Source organism: Mustela putorius, unplaced genomic scaffold (genome assembly GCF_011764305.1).
Source record: "Mustela putorius furo isolate JIRA1106 unplaced genomic scaffold, ASM1176430v1.1 tig00000592_pilon_pilon_pilon, whole genome shotgun sequence".
Classification (NCBI taxonomy): Eukaryota; Metazoa; Chordata; class Mammalia; order Carnivora; family Mustelidae; genus Mustela; species Mustela putorius.
The window spans coordinates 7,746,468-7,765,251 of record NW_025421426.1 but is presented as its reverse complement, the minus strand read 5'-3'; the positions used below and the strand labels follow the sequence as shown (position 1 = coordinate 7,765,251).

General features: G+C 49.9%; 1 protein-coding gene across 20 annotated transcripts in view; it reads right to left on the bottom strand.

Moving 5' to 3' along the window:
• Positions 1-18,784, bottom strand: part of ZMYND8 (zinc finger MYND-type containing 8) — a 140,155-nt gene that overhangs the window by 78,593 nt on the left and 42,778 nt on the right. For 18 of the 20 annotated variants that reach the window (XM_004746254.3, XM_013053216.2, XM_013053205.2 and 15 more), the window contains one exon: positions 9,346-9,494. In XM_004746254.3, the coding sequence (XP_004746311.1) occupies positions 9,346-9,494 (149 nt within the window). Of the gene's footprint in view, positions 1-9,345; positions 9,495-10,284; positions 11,276-16,353; positions 16,484-18,784 lie in introns of those variants that run through there. The other 2 variants (XM_004746260.3, XM_013053209.2) reach the window with 2 other exon arrangements.

The following is an 18,784-nucleotide window of genomic DNA, read 5'->3' as shown; positions in this document are numbered from 1 at the left end:
CCATTTTCTAAGTAGTCATTGTTGGTACCTGGAAATGTGGTTAGACTTTTTAAGCCTGACCTCCGGTATATACAGCTCTAACATCTTATTGATTAAAAAGACCTGCTCTCAGCAACATCGGTTTTGTCTGTTCTTCTCTAGTATTTTTACACTCCAGGGACACCTGGGTGGCTCAGTGGGTTAAGCAGCTGCCTTCGGCTCAGGTCATGATCCCAGCGTCCTGGGATCGAGTCCCACATCGGGCTCCTTGCTCAGCAAGGAGCCTGCTTCTCCCTCTGCCTCTGCCTGCCATTCTGTCTGCCTGTGCTCGCTCTCTCCCCCTCTCTCTCTCTGATAATAAAAAAAAAAAAAAAAAAAAAAAAAAAAAAAAAAAAAACCACTCCTTTTCTTTTCTCTTTTATTTTAATGGGGCCCTTATTTTATCCTGGGGCACCCCCCCCCAAGGATAATGGGAAAGAATGGTCAAGATTACAAGCAATCATGTCTTCTTCCTGATTTTTATGATGAGGTTTTAAGGTTCTCGAAATGCTTGCTATTTCTACACTCCTTTTGATCACGCCTCCCAGATGCTTCCTTAGCAGATCCTTGTTAATGCATCGTTCAAAGTCTCCCTACTCTCATTTCTACTAGGAAAACAACAGAGACCTTTTTTTCGTTTTTTAAAGATTTTATTTATTTGACACAGAGAGCACAAGCAGGCAGAGCGGCAGGCAGGGGGTGGGGGAGAAGCAGGCTCTCCACTGAGCGGGGAGCCTGATGCGGGGCTGGATCCTGGGATCATGACCTGAGCGGAAGGCAGACACTTAACTGACTGAGCCACCCAGGCGCCCCACAACTAAGACTTTTAAGGGCAACTGCCTAATTCCTGAGCCCAGTTATTTCCCTGGTTCAGTTCAGATACAGGCTCTATACTTGGGTTTCCAGGGAGTAACACCATTACAATTTTCTCCCCAAGTGTTCAACATACTCTCATACATTCTCTTCATTTTATCCTGACAACTCCCCAGAGAGGGACTCAGGATAGACCCTACTGGCCTCACTTGACAGATGACAACACTAGGTTATAACAACCCAACTTTTCCTCGCCCTGATGCCCTATGTAAGACAATGTGAGGTGAGGAGAGACCCTCATGATGACGTGATCCTCTCAGAGAACATTCTCTGTAGGTCAAAATAACTTCTTTCACACAAAGCGCTGTGAGGGGGGGTGGAGGAATCTGAAAATTAGGAAAACAACTAGAAATACCACAGAAGGGGACATAAAAGGAGAACATGGCAGGGGGCAGAGAGGGGGCTCTGACCTTCACACTACTGTTGTTCAGGGCAGAAAATTCTTTGAGGGACGGGGTCATCTTGCACACTACAGCAATGTGTGGCAGCATCTGTAGCTAGATGCCCGGAGTGTCCCTCCATCCACACAACTATGATGATCAAAAATGTCTCCAGGGGCGCCTGGGTGGCTCAGTGGGTTAAGTCGCCACCTTCAGCTTGGGTCGTGATCTCAGGGTCCTGGGATGGAGCCCCGCGTTGGGATCTCTGCTTGGGAGGGAGTCTGCTTCCCCTTCTCTCTCTGCCTGCCTCTCTGCCTACTTGTGATCTCTCTCTGTATCAAAAAAATAAATAAGATCTTTAAAACAAAACAAACAAACCAAAAAAAAAAAAAAAAAAAAGTCTTCAGATATTGCCAAATGTCCCTAGGGAGCAAAACTGCCCTTGGTTGAGAACCACCGATATTCAGGGTCCCCTCTCTGCCTAGGAAATTCTTGGTGCATTTGGGGCAGAAGAAAAGGTTGAAGGGGAGTTTTAAGGAGGGGAGCAGGAAGACGACCAAGAGGAGGTCAAGAAAGAAGAGGGAGGCGAGGTGTGGAAGGAAGAGGAGGAGATCCTCAAACGGAAAGAGAATTCTCCACATGTCAAGCAAGCAGGATCTATTTCTAACCTGAGTGAGGTCTTCCAGAATACTTTCGTGGCTTTTGCAACAATGCAGTAAGCCATAGTTCATTGCCTGACTTCCTTTCAGCAAGTTAATAATAGCACAGGAAGAGCCGATCTAAACGAAACTGGAAGAATCGAACAGGCCAGCCAATCTTCCTGACTGGCAACCCAGGTCCCTCCTGCCACGTCTGCTGTTAAGCCCTGCCCCCCCTTGTCCTTGCCCTCACCCCACACCTGGTGGGAGTGGGTGCTCCTGGTGGGAAGTCCTGAGGAGTGTGGGCCAGGCTGCCCCAAACCCTCCTCAGGATGTTCCCTCTTTTTTTTTTTAAAGATTTTATTTATTTATTTGACAGAGAGAGATCACAAGTAGGCAGAGAGGCAGGCAGAGAGAGAGGAAGGGAAGCAGGCTCCCTGCTGAGCAGAGACACCCCCCCCCCATGTGGGACTCAAGAAAGAGGGAACAGGCACTCCTGTTCCCTCTTTCTTGAAGCAACATTGTTGTGGCTCAGAACCAGCCGCCTGGTAACCTCCGCATCCATCAGAGATCTGCCTCATGGGCCGCTTGCATTTCCTGCTCCATAAAAATAGTCCGATAACAAATATGGGACATTTAAAAAAGGAAAAACCTGGGGTGCCTGGATGGCTCAGTGGGTTAAAGCCTCTGCCTTTGGCTCAGGTCATGATCTCAGGATCCTGGGATCGAGCCCTATGTGGAGCTCCCTGCCCAGCAGGAAGTCTGCTTCTCCCTCTCTCCGCCTAGGTTCTCTCTTCGTGTGACTCTTAACTAAGTAAAGAAAATCTTTATAAACAACAACAACAAAAAAGAGGCAAATAGCTGAAGGCTTTGCAGGTCATGTGGTCTCTATTACAAGGACTCAAGTCAGCTACAGTAGCAAAAGAGCAACCACAGACAATATGTAAATGAAAGAATGTGGCTATGTGCCAATAAAACTTTATTTTCAAAACCAGGCTCTGGCGGCATCTGGCTCACAGGCTGTAGTCAGCTGACACCTGGTCTGCGTAAAGCAGAGACCGGGTCCTCTGGTGGGGGTGAGCACGGGGTGCATGTGGGAGACACGGGAGGACCACAAGCTCAAATTCTTACATGGACCACAGAGGTAACACACATGAAATGAAAACAATCCTGGTTCCAGCCTTTGTTCTTCTCCACTTAAAGCACCAACGCTGCAAAATATGTCTCTGCTCTAAGAAAAACTGCCCAGCCCTGCAGTGTGAGCAATGTCGCTGGCATTTAGCCGGGACGTTGGCGAGACAACAGCGAGCAGCAGAACTCGGGCCCATCTTAAGGGGCAGCCCCCGCTCAGCTCCAGTGATGGAGACAGCGAGGCGAACACACACCCCCAGTGCGGCCAGAGCTCAGGAAGAAGCCAGCAAGCCTAGACCCCCCCTCAGCTGTCCCCACTGTTAATACACTACCCCAGCCCAACAAGGAACTTCTGTGAGTATTTTTTAGTTGTTAAGACAATGCACGGGCCTGACAAGTAAGACCTAGCTCACCCACTTATCTAGCTCATCCTATACTCAAAGGCAGTGAGGGGAAGCCCCATCATTCCTTTTCCCTCTTTGATCGAAAGTATACCTATGGCCACCCAATCTGTTAACAGATTCTCAAGCCTTTAATGATGGGAAGGAGGGGTAAAACCTTTCAGAAGGGAATCTTCCTAGTCAAATGTCCCAAGAACCAAAAATTAGAGTGGCTATTTTGCAGTGAAGGTCCTAAAGTCATTCGCAGAAAGATACTTCTTCGGACATCTACCGCAGGGTATCTGGCAACCTGATCTTCCACAAAACGCCAGGAATGTCCTTCCAGGCTTTAGGCTGTCTCTCCCCAGCCCAATCCCAAGAAAAAGCACCTCCAAGTTTTCAAACCTTTCCTACAGAGTGAAACCACTAGACCAAAAGGCTATTTAAAACTAACTGTAGGGGTGCCTGGGTGGCTCAGTGGGTTAAAGCCTCTGCCTTCAGCTCAGGTCATGATCCCAGGGTCCTGGGATCGAGCCCCACATTGGGCTCTCTGCTCAGCGGGGAGCCTGCTTCCTTTCCTCCTTTCTCTCTCTGCCTACTTGTGATCTGTCTGTCAAATAAATAAATAAAATGTTTAAAAAAAAAAAAAAAGGTAATTGTAGGGGCTCCTGGTGGCTCAGTCGGTTAAGCATCTGCCTTCGGCTCAGGTCATGATATCGGGGGTCCCGGGATGGAGTCCCGCATCAAGGGAGTCTGCTTTTCCCTCTCCCGCTGCCCCTCCCCACCCCCCCACTTGCACATACATGCTCTCTCTCTCTCAAATATATAAATAAAATCTTTTTCAAAAAAATTATAGGGCAGGCGTCTGGGTGGCTCAGTGGGTTGGGCCTCTGTCTTTGGCTCAGGTCATGATCTCAGGGTCCTGAGATCGGGCCCCGCATCGGGCTCTCCTCTCAGCAGGGAGCCTGCTTCCACCTCTCTCTCTGCCTACCTGTGATCTCTGCCTGTCAAATAAATTAATAAAATTTTTTTAAAAAATTAATTACAGGGGCATGTGGGTGGCCCCATCAGTTGGGTATCAGCCTTTGTCTTGGGTCATAATCCCAGGGTCCTGGGACTGAGCCCTGCATCAAGCTCCCTGCTTGGCGAGAAGCGTGTTCTCCTTCTCCCTGTCTGCTACTCCCCCTGCTTGCTGTCGCTCTCTCTGTCCAATAAATAAATGAAATCTTTAAAATAATAATAGTAATTATAAGCCTTAAATACTTGTTTTTCCAAAAAACAAAGTGTGTTTTAAGGTTCTTCTTACAACTCCCCTAAAAATTACTGAATTCCTAATATATGAAAAATGGATGAAATAAGGTCCAACCTTAAAAATTCAACTCCTAGAGGCACCTGGGTGGCTCAATGGGTTAAAGCCTCTCCCTTCAGCTCAGGTCATGATCCCAGGATCAAGCCCAGCATCGGGCTCTCTGCTCAGCTGGGAGCCTGCTTTCCCCACCCCACCCCACCCCCCGTCTCTCTCTGCCTACTTGTGATCTCTGTCTGTCAAATAAATAAATAAAATCTTTAAAAAAAAAAAAAAATTCAACCCCTATCTCCATTTGGTAATAAAAAAGTCTACCAGAAAAGGAAAAATGGGTGGGGGTTGCTTGTTTTTATAAGCAAAGAAAAGCTTTATCCCTTTTTTTTTTTTTAAAGATTTTATTTATTTATTTGACAGAGAGATCACAAGTAGGCAGAGAGGCAGGCAGAGAGAGAGAGGAGGAAGCAGGCTCCCTGCTGAGCAGAGAGCCCGTGCGGGACTCAATCCCAGGACCCTGAGATCATGACCTGAGCCGAAGGCAGCGGCTTAACCCACTGAGCCACCCAGGCGCCCAGCTTTATCCCTTTTTTGAACACAAAAAATAAATTAAAGAAAATGAGAAGAGGAGGGAAGCATATTGATATACGCCGAAATTCAAAGGCACCTGAATGCCTGAAAGAGCCGGAATCAGTAGGAATAAGCAAAGCAAACAGAGTTTGACAATGGGGAGGGTTGGGGAAGGTGGAAAACTAGAACACCCGGTGTCTAACGGGCAGGCTCAGCAAAAGAAATGAAATCTTGCCATTTGCAAAAACATGGATGGAACTAGAGGGTATTAGGCTGTGCGAAATTAAGTCAATCAGGTAAAGACAATTATCATATGATCTCCCTGATATGAGGAATTTGAGGGGGGCGGTGTTAGGGAAGGAAATCTTGAAACAAGATGGGATTGGGAGGGAGACAAACCAGAAGAAACTCTTAATCTCAAGAAACAAACAGAGGGTTGCTGGGGGTTGGGGGCTAGGGAGAGGGTGACTGGGTTATGGACACTGGGGAGGTTATGTGCTACAGTGCTATGAAATGTGTAAGCCTGATGACTCACAGACCAGTACCCCTGGGGCAAATAAAACATTATATGTTAGTAAAAATAATTTTTAAAAATTTAAGAAAATAAAGGGGCAGGCTCTACTCCACTCCAACTATTGCTGGATTTTTCTGAGTTTCTGTAAGAACCCAAAAATATAAGTTGTTACTTGAAATCTCATGATCTTCAAATGGTGGTGAATAAGAAATTACACTACTGGTAAAACCCAGCACTTACAGACCTACAATTTGCTTTTAATTCCATAATTTTGTAATGCTATAAAATTCTAGAAGAAAGAAAGAGGAAAAGGAAAGTGTCCAGAAGAAATTTTTTTTAAGGGATTTAAGTTCCCCTTAAGGAAAAACAGACTGTTACAGGAGAGAGGCTGCTGCTACAGTGCAAATATTATGTACTAGAATGAATTATGGGGTCAAGGGTCAGGAACGTCACTTCTTTGCAGTGAAGCCCGTTTATCCTCTGCCAACTCCTGACTGTTTGGCCCCAGGGAGTTTTAGGCTGAAAAACAAACCTACAATCAGCCTTTCGATGTTTCCAGCCCAAACCCCTATTTTACAAGATAACTAAATCTCAAAGATGGGCAAGCAACTGACAGGATCCCACTCTGAGTCTCCCAGACACAGTGGGGCTAGAAAGAGCCAGATCTCTAGGACCCGACGGCATTTCCCCTGTGCAACAGTCCCATAAACTCTTCTATTAATACTGAGGATGACAAATTATTGAGGAGCGTAATCGTGCCCCATGTCCAGCCCCTCCCAGTCCCATCTTTTCCAAACCCAGAGTGTGCTATATATTCACGAGAAGCAACTCCAACCCCCCACTGTTGTGACAGCACCCACCAAACACTGGCCACTTTCTGGAAGCTGCCAGTCTGGAAGGGGACACGGACTGAAAAATGTGTCCCTGAGGTCATGAGCCTTCAGTGTTACAGAAATGGTCCTAACACATGGATGGGGACGGGAGAAGAAAATGCATGGACTCCCCAAGGAGATCCGCTTCCAGAAAGAGAGGTACAAGCCACACTCCAAAAAGTGTGATTCACGTGAGCACACACAGGGAGAGGCCAAAGGAGAAGGCTTTCTACAAAGACCGGACACTCCGCCTCGTGCCTTCCTGGTACCTGGTAAGGGAGAGTTTGCCCAGGAAGTTAAATTATTAGCTAAGTTAAGGTTTGGGGATTATCTGTGGCCTTCCTGTCTCTTTCTCTTCTTATTTTTTTCTTTTCTTTTCTTTTCTTTTTTGAAGGGAGAAAATCTCTTCTAGGATCCAACCCAGTGTGGAGCCCGAGGCAGGGCTCAACCTCAGGCGCCTTGAGATCATGACCTGAGCCAAAAATCAAGAGTCAGATGCTCAAGCAACTGAGCCCCGAGGCACCCGTCTGTGTTGCTTAGTCTTCACTGCCAGCAGCTATGGGATAGCTTCTGGGTGACAGGGATGCGTCATCAGTGCTTCAAGCCAGACCGAAGCAGCTTCTGAGGCCGAGGAGACACCTTAACTTCTCTGAACCTCCGTGTTTTCATCTGTAAAATGGTCACAATGCAGCCCTTTCCCACGGGATTATTACAAACAGGAGCTCAGAAAAATGCCTTAAAACAAGAAGTGGCACATGGCCAACCCACGCCTCTTAGTAGTATTATCACCAGCACATTGCATGTGCTTCTCAGTCCCTGAGACATTTATTCAGGACCCATTTCTTCTCTTTTAACGGGATTCCCATCTCATTAGACCTTTACTATCCGACACAGTAGCTATAAGCCACAGGCAGTCAACAAATTAAAATTAAATTAAAAATTCAGTTCCTCCAAGAAACAGACTCTTAACTAGAGAGAACAAACTGCTGGTGACCAGAGGGGAGGTGGGGGGTGGGGATGAAGTCAAGTGCACGTACTGTGAGGAGTACTGGGCGTTGCAGGGAAGTGTTGAACCACCACACTGTACGCCTGAAACTGACACTGCGCTCGATATTAACTGGAATTTAAATAAAAACTTAGGGGCGCCTGGGTGGCTCAGTGGGTTAAGCCGCTGCCTTCGGCTCAGGTCATGATCTCAGCGTCCTGGGATCGAGCCCCGCATGGGGCTCTCTGCTCCACAGGGAGCCTGCTTCCCTTTCTCTCTCTCTCTGCCTGCCTCTCTGCCTACTTGTCATCTCTGTCTGTCAAGTAAATAAATAAAATCTTTAAAAAAAAAAATTTAAAAAATAAAATAAAATAAAATAAATAAATAAAAACTTATTTTTTGGTTAAAAAAAGAAAAAAGAAAGGAAAAAAATAAAAATAAAAACCCAGTCCCTGGGTCACATTTGCCATCTGCAGGTGTTCAATGGCCACAGGTGGCTTGTGGCGATTACACACAACAGCACAGATCTAGAACATCTCTGTGGCTGCCGTTTCATTACTTCACACCAAGCTCGTGTGATTATTCCACTTGGGATCGAGCCTGGCTTTGTTTTTATTATTACGACTGACATGTGTCGCTCATTTCATCACCACACCCCGTGAAATCCCATTCCTCCCATTCCAGTGGCTAGGCCAACCAGGCACGAAGAGGTTAACTTGCCCACGGCCACACCGCAAAGGCAGTGCTGGCATTTCGCTATATAATTTTGAGCATGGAAATAGATTAGTGTGCAGAAATGCACCCCTCTCCCAGTTCTGGACATTTAACCATTGCTAGGTTCTTCCCAGGAAAGCGACAACCTTGTTTTATTCAACCTCCGATCCCCAGGGCCCACTCTGGCACACCGTAATGCACGAGATGGATGAAGGCATCCCGAGGAATTCCTACCGAAATGCTCCCAGAACCACTGGGGCATTCTGCTTCCTCCAGGGCTAGGAGATCTGATGTTGTGGACCACTAAAGCATCTACCATTTTTTTTATATCAGAAGAGTATTGAGCCTGCATCAGAGAATTTTAAAGCTAAGTCTCTTAAGATCTAAGACAGCTAATGGATGTTCCTATCTGGCTGAGAGGTGTCGGCTGCAGGTGGACGGGTTCCAGAAAAAGACTCTGATCGCCCCAGGGGTGATGCGCAGTGAGAGGAAATGGTGACCAATTACCAAAGAGGACAGTAGACAATGGGTAGAGCCAGCAGCTGCGTTACCACAGACCTAAACCTGTTATTTTACAGATGAGAAAGCTGAGACCAGGAGGGGAGAGCCTGCCTCAGCCCCATTCTACCGAAATGGCCTAGCAGGAAAAACTTTTCAGGCCACCTGGGGAAAACAGCCCTAGAGTGTTAAGTTAAGAAATCCAAGGAAAATCCCCAAATCCTATAGCACAGTATCTTCAGCTCATCTGGGTCACTGCCCTGTCCCCAAAACAGATCTGGAAAAGCCACTGGAAATTTCTACACAAACCCATTTGGAACTGCCCTTCTTGTCTTATACAAATGACAGCTGGAGCAAGGCAGCTTGTTAAATGCCAAGAACACAGGCTGTCAGAAACACCCGGAAAGCTACAGCACTGCTCACTACCGCCTTTGTCCTGCTGGTGTGGACGCCATTCCCAGCGGCCCTTTACCTGCTCCTTATTGTTATTGTTCAGTAAGCCGGGTTTCTTTTTCTTTTTAATGGGGCTTGTGGATGTGTCCTGTGGCGAGTGGCCATTGGAAGAATGCGGAGGGCTGGGGAATTTTCTTTTCTGGGCTGTTCTCTCTGTGGAGCCAGGATCTGAAAGAGACACACAGGACCACGTATTTTAAAGCAGTCATCAGGGAGGCCGAGGCCCCCCAGGGAGAGGGTGTGTGGGACACAAGACATTCCGACCCCAGACCCAATGCCGTTGTAGTGTTCATTTGTTCATCTTCCTAGAATACACTCCCTCCATCCTTTTGGTTAACGGTCTCAAAAGTCACACACTCTTTCTTCAGTCTGCATACCATTTTTGTTAAAATTTTAATTCACTGCTATAGTAAAAAAAAATTGAGAAACTTCACATAATCACCTAGACTTCTGGCTTTTCTTAACAAAACAAAACACACACAAATTGGGGCCTGCGTGGCCTTATGGTCCCAGACTGCTCTGTGTATCAACCAGTGAGCCATTTATTTAGTTGGAAATGTACTCACCATTTTGCCAAAATCCCCACCCTTCTCTACAGTGTCCCTGCTGACCGTGAGTTGTGTCACAGAGACCCTAGTACCATCCTCATCCCAAAGAAGTATTTCTCCTGTACCCATGCCTGATGGCAACAGCCAGGAAACCAGGAAGGGCAGCCCAGAAAGGCCACACACTTCCAGAAATCAAAGGCATACATACTTCTTTGTGAAAGACAACAACAGTGATGGTGGTGTGCTTGTTTGGGACTTTCCTCCAAAGGGGTCAGACACAAAGGACGTTCTCCTGGTTTCTCCTCTGTGATGCGCCAGCCCACCAACCCTTGCCGATTCATTCCCTCCCATTTTTACTCTCCCAGCGTCTCATTTAAGCCCAGAGACTTCCACCAGCACCCCATCTTCACCTGCAAGGCCTTGGGTCCACTCCATGCCCTCCGGCTGTCTCATTAGCGTCAGGACGAAGTAAGGGCCCAGGGTGGTGTGCCTTACATTCTGAGAAAGAGAAGTTACAGGCACAAGGAAAGACAGCTACGCGAGAGCACAGGGGATGGGGTGGGATGTGGAATCCAGAAGGACGACTATCCCCAACGCGAAACTGACGATGTGCCTCCTCCAGTTTTAACTCACAGGCAAGCCCCAGCATGCGGGACGCGCCGTGCGTCACCAGCCTCTGCGTGTGGACAGGGGCCCCTGGGCAGATGAACACGGCCCAGTACAGACACGTGCAAGGCCTCCTAGGGGTCTCCTTCTGCCTGAAAGACCATCTTCCAAGCAGGCTCATTAAAGGAGACCGTGAACGACTTCGGCAAAAGCTGATCCACAGGATGGAACGTTCCCGTCTCACCGGGCAACTTCAGAAAAACCCCGAACAAGTGTTCCGGGTGCTGCACTGACACACAGCCCCCTGAGGAAATGAAATGCTAACCACAGGCACCTTGAGGGAGACAGACCCCAGAGTTCGGAGGATCATACCACACGTGGAGGCCCAGAGAACCTGAAGGGATGGCCCCGAGGCACATGGGGAACAACCCTAGGGTGTAAGAAGGAAAATCTCCAAATGCTACAGCACAGGAGCTTCAGCTCAGTTGGGTCACTGCTCAGCAAGTTTAACAGGAAAACTTCCCGAAAAGGCAGAGCCTGGACCTGGCGTTCCCCTAGAGAGAGCCTCCTCTCTCTCATGCCCAGCAGAGGTCCTTACCCCTCTCCGCCCTCATCGGTGAAGGCTCACTTCCTCCACCTAGAAATGCATGCTACGGATACAGTCACAGGAAGCAAAGCACCCCTAAGGTGATTCAAATGAGACACCGAGTGTTGTATCCCCATCTGGAAATAACGACCATGTCCACAAATCGAAGACTGGTCTAATAACATACCATAGGCACACACTAGAATATTCTTTCTTCATTTCATTTTTTTACATAATCTCCTGCCCAACGTGGGGCTTGAACTCACAACCTAGATATCAAGGGCCACATGCTCTATCAACTGAGCCAGCCAGGCGCCTCCCCCCCCCATAGAGTCGAATATTTCCCAGCCATTAAGAATAAGGAGGCACCTCTATGCAAACAGATCCATGACTATCTGCGAGCTTCTGCATCAGGCAAAAGAGCAGGACACACTGAGCGCCATTAAAAGACTGACACGCACACCCTCCAAAAACAACGTTAGAAATCTAACTTTGCACAAGCCTAGAACATTCCCAGATGAACACAAAACTACTACGGAGTTCTCAACTGGGACGAGCGGCTGCCCGGGGGTAGGGAAACATGCAGGAGAAAGGGGAGGGATCATTTTCACTGTGTACCCTTGTAAACTGTATTTATCATGAGTGTAGATGACTTTATCAAAATAAATTTAAAGTGAGGCATTTAGGAAGTTCAGGAGCATGCAAAAAGGCAGCAGGTACAAACCAAAGCCAGGAACGAGCAAATGACGGAAGGCCTGATTCAGGAAAAACAATGTCACCGGATGGACAAAGCTGGGACCCACCACCATGGGCTTGGGGACTGCAGTCTGGGATTTGTTCAGCGTAGAGCTGGAAAACCCAAATAACCCTGCTCAAATGTCAGAGGATGTGTGATTAAGAAGGGTGTTTTGGTTGGGTGCCTGGGTGGCTCAGCTGCTCAAGGGTCTAACTCTTGATCTCAGCTCAAGTCTTGAGATCAAGGTCTGAAGTTCAAGCCCCATGCTGGACTCCACACTGGGTAGTGGAGCCTATTAAAAAGAATTTAAAAAAACAAAAAACAAAAAAACAGAAAGGTGTTTTGGGGGCCCCAAGGAGATGCATCCCAGAAGAAATGGCACCTTGACCAGACAACACTGAAAGCAACTAACTAGGCAACACTTTTGATACTTGTTACATTTTGTTTCATTTGAGGATAGGTATTTTATTCACTTCTTTATTTCAAAGATTTACTTATTTGAGAGAAAGAGCACGCGCAGGGTGGTGGGGGGTGACATGGGGCTTGAAGTGGGGCTCGACAAAGGGCTCCATCTCATGACCCAGAGATCATGACCTGATTCGAAGTCAAGGGTCAGATGCCCAACGGAGCCACTGAGGATATTTTAAAGAGGAAAGGACATGAGCAAAAACATATCAGCAGAAAAGTTAAGGGCACATTCAGGACAAAAACAACTCGTGTCTTTCCATGTTTGTTAATGGAGCACACTGATTTTGGAAGGGACAGCTTTCCTCGTTGCAAGGACCACCTGGGCATCCTCCTACTCACCGCCAGCAGCGCCCCCAAACACACTGACAACGAAAGGCACCCCCACGTCCTTCCCAAGCACTCAGAGAGGGGTGGTACCAGCCTCCTGAAGAATCACTGGGCTAGAACAGGAGAACAAGGCAGATGATCCACACAGCATAGCCAACACTTAACACAGCCTTTGGGAGCCAGAAAGGACAGCAGCCCCTCCTTGAGCATCTAAGTTACCTGCCAGTAGCTGAGAACCCCCTGGGACGATGGATCCCAGGAAGCAGTCTCCACACTAGCAGCAGTGGCACCTGGGAATTTGTAAGAAATGCACATTCTCAGGCCCTACATCAGAGCTATAAATCAGAAACTCTATAGAGGAAAACCTGGCCATCTGTGGTTTAAGGAGCCCTCCAAGGAATTAGGGAGCACACTGGTTTCAGATGCTCTAGAATGGTGTTAGGGGAAGGCATTCGAAGCTCTTTCTCACTCGTGTGGAACAGGATTCACTACTGGTAAAACCCACCTCCTCTCCTGCCCCAATGCCACCTGAGGGCTTGGCCTGGGGCTAAGGGAACAGAAGCTGGGCAAGGAGGCACAGCAGGAGAATAAAGACAGCGAACACAGGAGAAAACGCCAGGCTCCATCTACAAAATGGGAGAAGGGAAAAAGAGACCAGGCTGAACTTCTCCTGTGCAGTCCGTGAACGTGTTCCCAGGACCCACAAACCACATGCCACGGTTCTGTACAAGGAGGCAACTTCTGGTAGGCCACGCCTACTCTACCTAAGTGAGTCATCAACACTAAAGATTAAAACTACACAACCAGACCACCTTAAGGTCCCTTCTGAACTTTGAAATTCATTAATTCCAGCGGAGAGAGGGGAGAAATACACACAGAAGCAATTTGAGCCAGAGACAGCATTTTGTCCAAGCCCAGCAGGAAACCAAAGGGGAAACTGGAGTCCTGCTCAGCGAGGAGGGCTCTGACCAAAGGCTGCCCGTACAGGAGAGGACCCCAACCTTCTAATCCCAGCAAACCACAAAAACCTCAGTTCTGTTCCTGGCTACAAACACACCGACTCCCTCCAGAGCTAATGAGAGATCGGCGGCTGCGTCCAAGGGGCAAGAGTGGAACAGGACCCAAGCAAGACACATCTGTCAAAGGCAGAGGCTTTCCACGAGGCTCTGGAGGACAAAAGCGAGAAACACCAACTGGCTTCACAGACCTTCGGAAGTCAGCATTCTGAGTTAGAAACCAGACCACTCCTAGGCCTTGGGTGGTGACAGAATGGTGGGCGTGGGCTTTGCTGTAGCCATGGCAACAAAGCCGCCTGTGTAGGACCTTTTCCAGAAAGCTGAGTCAAGTTTTTTTTCCCCCTTCTTTAATGATTTAATTCTGACGAGGATTTATTGCTAAATGCATCTCCTCTATAAACTTGGAAGGCTGACAACAGCCACCGTGGACTGAATCACCAGGGAAATGGCTCAGCCTAGATCTGAAAGTCCTTTCTGTGAGGCAGCAGGGCCTGGCGCCATTCCACTATGGGACAGGCCCACCAGGGACCCTCTCTGCCTCCTACCACCTCTCCCTCAAAATAAGTCTGGTTCTGAAGGAGTTAACATGGGCAAGGGAGGACAGCTCCTCCAGGCAAAGGACAGAGCTGTGACTCAGGAGAACAGCTTGGCATGGAGCAGGAAACAGCAGAACTTTCCCCTCCTGTGACATTTCAGTGAAATCTTAATAATATGGGAAGGCCTACGGGGTATTAGGAACCAGGCATTTGATGAGATCCTTCTCCAACCTGTGTCTCGTGAACTGCCAGAAATAATCCCACTCAGCCCCTCCGAGATGTCCCCTGACCTAAGCGACACCGGAACTTCAAGATAACCCAGGCTTTTAGCTTTCCTGAGCCACAAGTATTAACAGCTGAGGCTTTCTCTTATTACATACAATGTAGGGGGCCTTGTTCAAAATCCCTTTGGTGTACTTCCCTCTAAGTCACTTGCCCAAGAGGACACAAGAGGCCAGGCGGCTGGGATTTGAACCCAGGTGATGGGACTAGGAGGCTCACACAGGGCCTCACACGGAGAAGATGGCCTCCTCACACAGGGTCTACGTTTCCCAGCACACTCTCATGGGCCTTTTTCCCTCACAACTGCAGGGGGCGGCCTGGGGCTTCTTGGCAGGGTGGTTGAATTCCCCAGGAACTGCATTCACCTCGCCATGGTGGCACCACCCGGAGGCCCAGACCACAGAACGGCTGGGTGGGGGCAGGGGGCCTGCGAGGTCATTTCCGCTCCCGCGGCGCCCCTCTCCCCCCATGTCCCCCTTCCATTCTCCAGCCAGGCCTGCCAGACTGGGCCACGGCGGCACCCCAACCCCCACCCACATCCGGCACCTGAGTCACCGCCTTTGACATTCTCCAGAGTCTGGGAAATGACACACCATGACAGGGAATTGTCTCCTCGGGAGAGGGAAAGGGCCCCCGCTGAACTGCCAGGCGCTTCCCCCGGAGGATCAGCCCTCTGGCGTGTCTCTGTGGGCGTTAAATGTCCTTCATGATGTGGACGGAGAGCCTGCCGGGCCTGAATGAAGAGAAAGCCACTCAACAAACGGGCCTTGTGGGCCACAAAGGAAACGGACAGTCTCACACAACACGGGACAGCTGGCCACCCCACCCGGAAGTTGGACCGCACGTTCAGAGAAACCAGGTCCCAGCAGTGCAGCTCAAGGAAGCTACTTAACCTCTCTGTGCCTCTGTCCTTTGGCAGAATGGAGATCAGGGCACCTTAAGGAATTACAAAAGGATTAAATGAGTCTAGTCCTGGGAGGCTCTCAGCATAATGCCCGCAAAGAGTAGCACTCCAAGAAGGATAGATGTTTTTTTCAAACCAACAATCATCCCTCCTCCTCCTCCTCCTCCTCTTCACCTCCTTCCCCACCCCTCCCATTGCAAAACCAGGCCTAGTCTCCTCAGAAGCGCCTGTGAAGGTCAGAATTCTGGAAACGTGGAGACAGGACCGAGCCCAGGACATGGCTTCTCCATTTCCATCAGACTGTGAGCAGTCGGGCTGGCCTCCCGGAGCTGCGAAGGCACGGTCGGGCAGCAGAGGCCTGCGCCGGCTCGGGCTCCCGAGGGCGCGCGCAGACAGCACTCCCGGTCCCTGCCAGCCCTCTGCAGAGCCCACTGCCAGCAAGACCACTTGCCGCTCTCCCAGAAATGGCAAAGCGCAGCTCAGCTTATCATGTCAGCGTGGTGCCCAAGGACAGAGAGCAGGTACCCATGCAGGCCTCTGATCCCCAGGAACTGGAGAGCCTTCTCCAGCCAGTAAGTATATCATCATGAAAGCAGAGCCTGGAATTTCCCTCGGGCCCAGAGCAGAAATGAGAAACGGGGAGCGAAGTTACGGGGACGAGAAGGGGGCAGCGTTTTTCTTGCAGCAGATAATTCCCAAGCCACGAGGAACCCAGGAACGAAAACAAGTAATCCGTTCACTCTCGGAGTGTCTAGAACCGCACCCCCTGGAGACAGGCTACAGCCTGCCCGAGGGGCCTACACAGCCTCCTCCAGGACAGCCAGGCTTCTCCAAGGCCTCCCTGCCTGGGAATGTGAACTTCTCACCCGGACCAGGAAAAGAAGGGCTGGATGGGAATGAGGCCATGGAACAAAAGGGTCATTCTCAACATGAGGGGAACTGTCACTGTCGCAGGGATCCCGAGGACCTCGGAGGCAAAGCAAGCGAGGGGCAGGGAACCCTGGGAAGGGGCGCTTACCTGCCATTGAGAAAGCTCTGCTGCTCAGAGGCCCTCCCCTCTCTTTGAAAGAGAACTGAGGCTCTCCCACGGCAGACATTCCTGCTTCCGGATCCTCAGCAGCCTCTCCCAGGGGGAGGAGGAAGAAGCAAAGAGGACAGGCTAAGAGTCACCACTTACCAGGCCAGCCCCTGTCTTGTACGCACTAGGTGGCCCAGCGCGAGAAGGTCACCCTCACCTCTCTGCAGTGAGGCAGTCTGAGGCAGGGGACGCGCCTTCATGTCCCCAGGCTCTCGGCTCTAATTTATCACCCTCGACAGCCAGCAGCTCGGCTAAGCCCAGAGTCCTCGCGCACTCACCCAGGAGCCATTTACTGCACCGGGTGGGAATAAATGCCGCAGATCGCCATTGTCCCACTGGCTGGAGTGGCAAGTCCAGAAGGGAGTGTGGTGGTTCACAATGGGAAGGTGTTTTGAGCTTTTTCTTTTTTCTTTTCCTTAATAATTATCAAATTAACTTTACTTCTCATATGCCTCTCCTAGGGGCCGAGAAAGCCATCCCCCCACTACCCGGTGTCCCTGTGTTTCTCCCTCTCCCGGTCCCCACCCCGAAAATCAGGCAGACAAGAGAAGGGGGCGGGGGAAAGCACATTCACATGTTAAAGGAAAGCCTCCAAACTCGGCCCGCCGGGCAAGGGCTGAAATTGCCGGCCAGCCCGGGAAGAGAGGCTGATTTACAAGTGAATTCACTGTGTTGCCCTCAACAACTACAGGCAATTCCAATCACCCAGCCCCTTCTCCCCCTCCGGGGGATGAGGCCTTCTGGAAAACCGACAACAACTCAACAGCAATTTCCTGGTTCAAGAATGCCAAGCCCTTTCACACTGCACAAAGTGGGGGGGTGGGGGGGGGCCCAAGGCCCAACCTCAGGCCAGAAACCACTGCACCCCACCCACCCCCGCAGCAGGCCCAGGCCCAAAAGGCTGCATGCGTCCAACGTGTGTACATGTTTGAGGCCCTTAACTCTGCCAAGTCACCACAAAGAAAAGTGTGGAGTAACCGGCTGCCTTTGGCCTTTGCTACGTAGCTGGTCGCGCGGGGAGGGCTCCTCTGGTGACGCAGACCGTCTGCATTTTTTATCCGGGCTGAGCCTGGTCCCTACCCCACCCCTCACCCCCAGCGCAGCTCAGCTTCTAGAAAGCTCAGGTGATGGTGGGTGGCTTTCAGATGGCGGCAGGGAGCCGCGGCCATCGGAGAGCCAGCTCAGAAATAAAAAGGCAACTCTTGTCTGTGGCAGCTGACGTGGGCAAGTGGGCTGAGGGGAGAGAAGGGAAGTGAGGAGGCTCAGATGAAAAAAACGGGGGCGGCTGGACACCCGGCGGCACCCGGCGCTAGCCTCGTGCAAGGGCACCTCAGGCAAAACTGGGGAAAGTGCTAAGACCCCGGGGGAAGAGGGGACAGTTAGCTCATGGTGATCCTTTGACTCAGCAAGGATTGCAGACTGAAATGCAAAAAATCGTCACGCAGCCATGAAATGGAAGGAAGAAGAAATCTCGGCTTTCTGTCCTGGCATGGAACAGACTCTAAGTGAAAAAAGGCCAGAAATAGACCCGAGTGAAAGAAACTGGGTTTGCAAAGGCCTGGAGGAACGCACCCGGAAATCAGGAGATGCTAGACTCGTCTTTTGGTTCTTTCTGACCATGGGTTGGGCCACGTAAAATATGTTTAAGTGGCGATGAGAGAGCATGGAGCTCACCCCATGCCAAGGCCCACCTCTGCATTCCCAGGCACCCAGCACGTGGAAGCAGCTCAGGACATGGTCCCGGCATTCCCCAGGAGCTGCCTGGAGGAGGCCTGGGTGTTCAGAACAGCAGAGAGCAGTGGTTCTCACCAGGTCTCCCCAGGAGACACGTGGCAACGTCCGGAAACATTTCTGGTTGCCACAACAAGAGAAAGAAAGGAGTCGCTCCTCGCCTCTAGTGGGTGGGAGGCAGGGATGCTGCGGACCACCCTACCCGGCACGGGACGGCCGCCCCACGACAGAATGATCAGCCCCAGGATGTCAATAAGGGCCGGGGTTGAGAGATCCTGGTGTCAAGAAGCTTCCGCTAAGCTGTGAGTGGCCAGGCAGGTCTGACCTTGTGTAAATGCGCCACCCAAAGAGGCATCTCTACCCATTAAGAGGGAACGTAATGCCTAGTATTTTACCAGACTGCACATTTTAAACAGAAGAAAACAACGGAATCAGTCAGTCAAATATTCGAGTCACTGAGCAACTCCCAGACATCTAGCCTAACCAGGGAACTGTAGGGAGAAGGTCCCCGCCCTGGAGGGAAGGCAGAGAAAATTATAATAATATTATAATATATAATATATAATAATAATAATAGCTGACAGTTGGAAACACTGTTCTAAACACCATCAGTGTATTTACTCACGGCCTGGGTTCTACC